The sequence below is a fragment of the Nycticebus coucang genome, chromosome 22 (genome assembly GCF_027406575.1).
Source record: "Nycticebus coucang isolate mNycCou1 chromosome 22, mNycCou1.pri, whole genome shotgun sequence".
NCBI classification, from domain to species: domain Eukaryota; kingdom Metazoa; phylum Chordata; class Mammalia; order Primates; family Lorisidae; genus Nycticebus; species Nycticebus coucang.
In genome coordinates, this window is record NC_069801.1 from 9,517,036 (window position 1) to 9,525,623 (window position 8,588).

At 49.8% G+C, this 8,588-nt stretch overlaps 1 protein-coding gene across 1 annotated transcript; it reads left to right on the top strand.

Annotated features, from left to right (window-relative positions):
* Nucleotides 1–2,606: 2,606 nt before the first annotated feature.
* Nucleotides 2,607–5,529, top strand: LOC128574660 (PRAME family member 12-like). Its single transcript, XM_053575529.1, has 3 exons — nt 2,607–2,893; nt 3,288–3,869; nt 4,971–5,529. The coding sequence occupies exons 1-3, from the start codon at nt 2,607–2,609 to the stop codon at nt 5,527–5,529; spliced, it is 1,428 nt and encodes a 475-aa protein (XP_053431504.1).
* Nucleotides 5,530–8,588: the final 3,059 nt, after the last annotated feature.

The following is an 8,588-nucleotide window of genomic DNA, read 5'->3' on the forward strand; positions in this document are numbered from 1 at the left end:
TTAGTCAAGAGGATCACTTGAGCCCAAGAGTTTGAGTTTGCTGGCTTGGTGCCCATGGCTCAGTGGTTAAGGCGCCAGCCACATGCACCAGGGATGGTGTGTTCCAACCCAACCAAGGCTTGCTAAACAACAATGACAACAATAACAAAAATTTCCAGGCGATGTGGTGGGCACCAGTAGTCCCAGCTAGTTGGGAGGCAGAGGCATGAGAATTGCTTAAGCACAAGAGTTTGAGCTTTCTGTGAGCTGTGATGTCACAGCACTCCACTGAGGGTAACATACAGAAAATCTGTCTCAAAAAAGAGTCTGAGGTTGCTATCAGCTATGCTGCCATGGCACACTACTGAGAGTGACAAAGTGAGGCTCTGTCTCTAAATAAATAAATAAAGAAAGAAAGAATACATAAATAAATAAAAATGAAATCTTCTCTGTGTTGTGCTCAGAACTGTGAGGGCCACATATTGTGCAACTCATCAGTATCTGTGAAACACGGGAAGGAAGCAATTCTTGACTTCAGCCTACCCCTAGGTCCCTCAGTTTTATGATGGGATTTTTGAATCAATCAATTAATCTTGGGCCAGCTAAAATTCAATCAGAATTATCTGGGTGGAGCCTCAGAAATCTAATCAGATGCCCAGTTCTGATTGGAAGCTGGGAGTTGAAAAGGGGAGGTGTGATGAGAAAGGTCTCAGTGTGAGTTCCTGGTGAGCCACGGGACAGTCCTGAAGCCCTGCAGCCTGGAGTTACTGCTGGTTTCTGCCTGAGGTCCCAGCGCCCTGCAACTTGAGTCCACACCTGGTAAGTCACAGATTCCATAGGCACAGTCCCATCTGATCTACAGTCACCCATCTGAGACCGTGACACGCAGCCTTTGATGGCACAGGGAATTACCCTGTGTGTTTTTCAAAAGAACTCTTTGGAGTTTGACTTTTCCTCTAACTGGTTCTGTCTGCATTCCTCAAGTACCTCTTTGTGCTTTCGTTCTAGTTTTTTGTTTATTTTTTAGACTGGGTCTCACTTTGTTGTCCTTGGCAAAGTGCTGTGGCATGAGAACTCACAGTAACCTCAAACTCTTGGGCCCGAGTGATCCTTCTGCCTCAGCCTCCCAACTAGCTGAGACCACAGGTGCCCCCCATGACGCCTGGCTATTTTTTAGAGGTAAGGTCTCACTCTTGTCCAGGCTGGTCTCAAACTCATGACCTCAGATGACCCGCTCACCTCGGCCTCTCCTGGGGCGGGGATTACAGGCAGGAGGCACCTCGCCTGTCCTGTTTGTGCTTTCACTTACCTCACCTCAGAGATGCTCAACCATGGAAAATGTTTTTCAATCTAATTGATGCAAATTTTATTTCTTGTTTTTTTCATATTTTGGTTTGTGTGCTCTTGTGGTATTGGGATTTCACAAGTTAGACTTTCTTTGTTACTAAAAGCTTATAAATATTCTGTATAATATATATTTTTTTGCTCTCTCTGTATTTTACTGAGACAGAGTCTTATTCTGTCCCCCTGGATACGACTTCCATAGTGTTACGATAGCTCAAGGCACCTTGAACTCTAGAGTGCAAGAGAACATCTGGCCTCAGGCTCCTGAGAAGCCAGGACTACAGGTGACTACACAACTCCCAGATAGTTTTTCTATTTTGAGTAGAAATATAGGGTCTCCCTCTTGCTCAGGCTGGTCTTGAACTCCTGAGCTCAAGCAATACAGTCACCACGCCCTGCCTGAAGTGGTTAATGTTTTTTTTTTTTAGAGACAGAGTCTGACTTTTTTTTTTTTTTTAAAGAAAGAGTCTCACTCTGTCACTCTCAATGGAGTGCTGTGGTGTCACAGCTCACAGCCACGTCCAGCTCTTGGGCTTAGGCGATTCTTCTGCCTCTGCCTCCTGAGGAGCTGGGATTACAGGTGCTCGCCAGAATGCCCACCTATTTTTTTTGTTGCAGTTTGGCTGGGCCTGGGTTTGAACCCACTACCCTTGGTATATGGGGCTGGCGCCACTGCCCTAAAGTGGTTAATTTTTAATATGTGTAATAGAGATGTGCATTGGAATCTCCACCTCAGAGATTGTCTTCTATTCAACTTGCACATGCTCCATGATATTGTAACATTTCCTATTGAAATTTAAAATATGAACAAATGGCCCCCATTTTAGGGAAGTCCCCTGAATGTTTCCAACCAAATTCTGTGTAGAAACTGAGGGTGTAGACCTGTAGGGCTCATGACATTCCATGGCCATTGTCCCAGGGCTTTGAGTGATAACTCACATAACTTCCCCCAGAAGGCTGGGGGGCTAATTCTCAGGTTCCTCCCCACCCACCTCCTGGTAGGATGAGAACTCAGTGGGGCCCTGGATAAAAGTTAACAGGGTAGTGGTCACCATGTCCCCTCCTCAGTGGGTGGGGGACACTGGTCAGGTTGCCAGCAGGAGGAGAGGTACGGCTTTGCGGCCACCAAATGCAGAATGAGATTGGCATAAACTGAGGACCCTTCCACATCTGCCAGGCCAGTGACTTTGACCATGAGAAGATGGGAGTGGTCAAGACTAGCCAAGGAGGATGCTTTTTCCCTAGACGTGTCCTCAGGATGTTTTCCTTGCAGATTCATCACGATGAACTTCGAGGGTGAACTGAGACTCCTGGACCTGGCTGTGCACAGCCTGGCAAGAAATGAAGCCTTGGCCATCTCTGCTCTGGAGGAGCTGCCCAGGGAGCTCTTCCCACCGCTCTTCATGGAGGCCTTCACCAGGAGACGCAGCAGAGTCCTGACGGCGATGGTGCAGGCCTGGCCCTTCACCTGCCTCCCTCTGGGGTCCCTGATGAAGACTCGTGACCTGAAGACATTAAAAGCTGTGCTGGACGGGCTGGATGCACTGCTTGCCCAGAAGGTTCGGTCCAGGTAAGGGGCACCCAGGGAGCTTGGGAGGGACTGACATGGGGGACAGAGCAGGGTCAGGAAGAGTGGGGGGCTCAAGGGAGGACCAGAGGCCTCTGGAGGTGCCAGTGAGGCAGCTCAGACAACTGAACATCGCTGAGCCCCCTGGGAAAGGGCTCCCGGGATGGAAAAATGCTCCCCATGCTGGGACCACTGAGAGAATGTGAACTTGCCTCTGCCCAGTGGCACCTAAGGACACTGGGAGTGAGGACAGGTGGGGTCCAAGGGCAAGAGAGGATGAGGAAAGGCAGACAAAGGAAAAGTAAGTGGGGCCAGCGATGACTCAAGTGTGAAATAAAAGTTCAGGTCACAGGTGGGTCCTTTCCTAAATTCTGAGACTACCCCATGTTCCCCACAGGAGGTGGATCCTGCAAGTGCTGGATTTGCGAGATGTGGATGAGAACATCTGGACCATGTGGTCTGAAGCGGTGGCCCCTACATGCTCAACAAACACCCTGGATGAGAGGGAAACAGGGAAGGACTGTCCCGGTTCAGGAAGGGAGAAGCCATTCAAGGTGATTGTAGATCTCTACCTGGACATTACAACACTGGATGAATCCCTCACTTACCTCTCAGTGTGGGCCAGGCAGAGGAAAGATTTCGTCCACCTGTGCTGTACGAAGCTGGACATTCTTGCAGGGGCCTTCAAGATAATCAGAAATGTCCTGCACATAGTAGAGCTGGACTGTATCCAGGAGGTGGAGGTGAATTGCCATTGGAAGCTGCCCACCCTGGGACGCTTTGCGTCTTACCTGGGCCGGATGACTCACCTTCAGACACTCCTTGTCTCCCACGTCAGTGCACCTGCCTACCTTTCCCCGGAGATGAAGAAGAAATATCTGTCCCAGTTCGCCACTTCATTCCTGAAGCTGGACTGTCTCCAGGCGCTTCACATGCACTCTGATTCCTTCCTTGAAGGCCACCTGGACCAGGTGCTCAGGTGAGGAAAGGTGGGGAGTTCTCTCTGCAGACCAGAGCAAAGGCTCTCTCTGTCACAGTGAACACTAGAGGACAGCTACTGTGTGCCAGCCTCTGGCCACGTAGCAGAGAGGGGGACACTAGAATGTCAACCGACACTTGTGTTCACTGTTCTGTCCTAAAGGGGGTGTCACATAACTAGCCCGGGAAAGCTGCCATGGAGAGGGACACCTTGCTAGGGAACCAGCTATTGGGGTTCTCAGATCTAGCGAGGGTACATTAGTGAATTTGTCCTGAAAAAGTGTGTCAAAGATAAGATGATGGGAAATAGGCAAGTGAGGGAGGCACTGAAGAAGGGACAGCACATCAAACCTTCACTTTTGAAAATACGGACGAACCTCGTTGACCGCCCACGAGACTGTAGCAAACTGGTCAACACATGGAGGTGTCAACATAGGGAACTAGGCCCGCTGTGCTAATAGGTACGTGTGGTGCATGTCTGGTTTGTGACAATTGGGGCAACTTAGGGACGTGTTCCAGGCAGGGAAGCGGTCAGCTATGGAGGTTCTACTGTATGGGCTCTGTCCTCACTATCTTAGTGAACACTACTGAGCCTGTCTCTAACTCCCTCTGTGTAATAAGTTGCTTGGGGGCTTCAAGTAAATCAATTCATGTATGGAAAATGCCAGAATCTTCACTAGAGGGTGAGGGAGCAGGACTGAAGAACTATTAAGAGTGAGAGGTGGGTGCTGAGGACACAGACATGCCGGTGACCCTGCAGGTGGCAACCCCAGCTGATGCTGCTGGATCTTACCTGGCTGTGCCCTTTAGGTGGGTCTCCCGCTGGGCAAATGTGGGGTTCTGCCAATAAGTGGGAAAGGGGGTCTCAGAGATTCTGTGGACTTGAGTGAGTTGCATGAGTGATGGAGAACTCAGCCTAAAATGGGACTGATCAGAATGACCACAGCCTTCAACAGACAAGATCTTGGGTATTGTTTGACCATCATCTGATGATGAACACAATGACTTTGGCTTTAGGCAAAACTCCCACCTTGAAGTCCTTCCCTAGTTCCCTCCACTCACTGCTACCATTCCCTAGAACTAACTTCTTCCTCTGTTCCAGGTGCCTCAAGACCCCATTGGACACCTTCTCAATAAGCCACTGCCCGCTTGTAGAATTGGATGTGAAACATCTATCTTGGTGCCCGACCCTCAGTCAACTAAAGCACCTGGTCTTGACTAATGTGAGACTGACCGATTTCAGCCCTGAGCCCCTTCAACTCCTGCTGGAGAGAGTCGCTGCCACTCTGCAGACCTTGGATCTGGATGACTGTGGGATCTCGGATGCCCAACTCAGAGTCATCCTGCCCAGCCTGAGCCGCTGCTCCCAGCTCATGACCTTCAGCTTCTGTGGGAACCAGATCTCCATGGCCGCCCTGGAGGATCTGGTACACCACACCATCAGGCTGAGCAAGTTTAGCACAGGGCTGTACCCTGCACCTCTGGAGAGCTACGATGCTTCGGGGACTTTCTACCAGGAAATACTTGCCCAATTTGCAGCTAAGCTGAGGTGCACACTGAGGGGTTTCCAGTCGAAGAACATCCTTTTTGGCACAGTCCCCTGTCCTCAGTCTGGCAACAGAGACTTCTATGACCTGGACCATGTTGGCTACACTTATTGAAATACTGTCTAGTTTGGGTCAATTTCTATACATTTCAATGTTCACATAAAGACACCTGGCATTATCTTCCCTCATAAAAATAGTGTCTGACGGTGGGGGGGGAGGGGTGGTGGCTCACGCCTGTAATCCTAGCACTCTGGCAGGCCAAGGTGGGTCGTTTGCCCTGAGCTCACAGGCTCAAGACCAGCCTCAGAAAGAGTGAGATCCTGTCTCTAAAGTAGCCAAGCACTGTGGAGGGCTCCTGTAGTCCCAGCTACAATGGAGTCTGAGGCCAGATGATTGCTTGAGCCCAAGAGTTTGAGGTTACTGTGAGCTTGTAGGCACTCAACCCAGGGTGACAGAGTGAGACTCGGTCTCAATGAATAAATAAATAAATAAATAATAAGAACAGTGTCTGAGATTGGGGGCAGTGGCTCAGGGTGGCTGAGGCGGGTGGATTGCCTGAGCTCAAGAGTCTGAGACCAGCCTAAGGAAGAATGAGACCCCATCTCTAAAACTAGCGGAACATTGTGACGGGCACCTGTAGTCCCAGCTACTCCAGAGGCTGAAGCAAGAGGGTCACTTGTGCTGAAGTTTGAGGTTCCGTGAGCTGTGTATGATGCCACAGCATTCCACTGAGGGCGGCAGAGTGAGATTCTGTCTCAGAAAAAAAGAGTATCAGCGGGCAGAGACAGGGGACAGCTAAGGGGGCAGCAGAGCCCCTGGCAATGTGCACTTGCTTATTCTGCGAGGTTCTTTCTGTTTTAGTTAATCGGGCTGAGGCAAGGTTCAAACTCACCACCCCTATTATGCGGGTCCAGCACGCTAACCCCTGGCCCACAGCAGCCAGCTAGCACTTGCTGATTCTTCAAGGTCACTTGTGTGTCTTGGCTATCTGTCTATCTTCTTCTGAAAAGTTTCTGTTCATGTCGATACCCACTTTTTGTTTTTTTGAGACAATCTTAAGCTGTCGCCTTGGGTAGAGTCCAGTGGCATCACAGCTCACAGCAAACTCAGAGTCTCGGGTTTAAGCAATTCTTTTGCCTCAGCCTTCCACATAGCAGGGACTTTAGGCCCCTGCCACAAAGCCTGGCTATTTTTTTTTGTTGTTGAAGTTCCCATTGTTTGAGCTGGCCCTGGGCCAGGTTTGAACCCACCAGCCTCGGTGCACGTGGCCAGCGTCCCAACCACTGAGCTACCTTCTCAGTAGGTAGGGCTGCTATTTTTTTTTTACTTAGAGTCTTACTAGGCTACCCTGGATAGAGTGTCATGGTATCAGTGTAGCCCACTATAATCTTAAACTCTTGGGCTCAATTGATCCTCCAGCCTCAGCGTCCTGAGTAGTTGGGACTACAAGCAGGCACCATGATGCCTGGCTAGCTGTTCTATTTTTAGTAGAGACCGGTTCTCTCTCTTGCTCAGGCTGATCTGGAACTCCTGAGCTCAAGCAATCCACCTACCTCGCCTTGGATTTCAGGTGTGAGGCACAACCCCCGGCCTTTAATGTAGGTTTTTAACATTTGCGCTCATTTTTACTAGCTGGCATGTAGTCGTTCATAAAATGAATGTTCTGTGGTTTTACCTTGATATAAATGGGGTCCATGTGTACCCTTCCAGGCTGCTTCTGTGGCAGCATCAGCCTAGCCTACCATCACCGGGTAGCCCATTCCTCAGGATTGACTTAACCAAGGACATTAGTGGGGCCGGGCGCAGTGGCTCCCACCTACGATCCCGGCACTCTGGGAGGCTGAGGCGGATGGTTTGCCTGAGCTCAGGAGTTTGAGACCAGCCTGAGCAATAGCAATACCCTGTCTCTAAAAATAGCCGGGCATTGTGGTGGGCATCTGTAGTCCCAGTTATTAGGGAGGCTGAGGCAAGAGAATCATTTGAGCCCAAGAGTTTATGGTTGTTGTGAGCTATGACACCACTCTACCAAGGGTGACAAAGTAAAACTCTTATCTCAAAAAAAAAAAAAAGAACATTAGTAGGCAGAGGTGGAGAACAGCCAAGGGGGCAAGCAGACCCACTCAGCCTGTTCTAGATGAACTGCAACTTGCACTTGCTTATTCTGCGTTTTCTGTCTCTTTTTTGTTAATTAGGCTAAGGCAAGGTACGAACTCATCACCCCCTGTGTGCAGGGCCGGCATGCTAACCATGGGCTACAGCACCCAGCTAGCACTTGCTTATTCTGAAAGGTCATTTGTGTTTCTTGAGCATCTGTCTATCTTCTTTTCTTTTGCACGCTTTTTTTTTTTATATTACTCTCCTCCCACCCCTTGCACAGTTTGTTTTTGTTTTTTTGGCAGTTTTGACCAGGGCTGGGCTTGAACCCACCACCCCCGGTATATGGGGCCGGCATCTTATTCCTTGAGCCATAGGTGCCACCCATACCTTTTTTTTTTTTTTTGTAGAGACGGAGTCTCACTTTAGGGCCCTCGGGTAGAGTGCCGTGGCATCACACGGCACTCTAACTCCTGGGCTTAAGTGATTCTCCTGCCTCTGCCTCCCGAGTAGCTGGGACTACAGGCACCCGCCACACGCCCAGCTATTTTTTCGTTGCAGTTTGGCCGGGGCCAGGCTTGAACCCGACACCCTCGGTATATGGGGCCGGCACCCTACCGACTGAGCCACAGGCGCTGCCCACTTTTTTGTTTTTTTACACAGAGTCTCACTCTGTCCTCCTGGGTAGAGTGCTATGGCGTCATCATAGCTCACAGCAGCCTTAAATTCACGGGCTCAAGTGATCCCCTTGCTTCAGCCTCTTGAGTAGCTGGGACCACAGACACGTGCTGGGATGCCCGGCTAGTTTTCCTATTTTTAGTAGAGATAGGGTCTCACTCTTGCTCAGGCTGGTCTGGAACTCCTGAGCTCAAGCCATCTACCAGCCTTAGCCTCCCGGAGTGCTGGGATCACAGGTGTGAGCCACCTTGCCTGGCCTCTTTTGCCCACTTTTAAATGGGATTTATTTTTTTTTCTTACTGATTTGTTTGGGTTCTTTGTAGATTTGGGATATTAGTCATTTATTGGATGTATAATTTGCAAATATTTTCCCCCATTCTGTAGGTCATGTATTTGGAGCC

Coding starts and splice junctions, on each gene's coding strand:
- LOC128574660 (XM_053575529.1), top strand. CDS start 2,607: ATGAACTTCGAGGGTGAACTGAGACTCCTGGACCTGGCTGTGCACAGC. Junction 2,894..3,287: donor GCCCAGAAGGTTCGGTCCAG/GTAAGGGGCACC, acceptor TGTTCCCCACAG/GAGGTGGATCCTGCAAGTGC. Junction 3,870..4,970: donor CACCTGGACCAGGTGCTCAG/GTGAGGAAAGGT, acceptor CCTCTGTTCCAG/GTGCCTCAAGACCCCATTGG.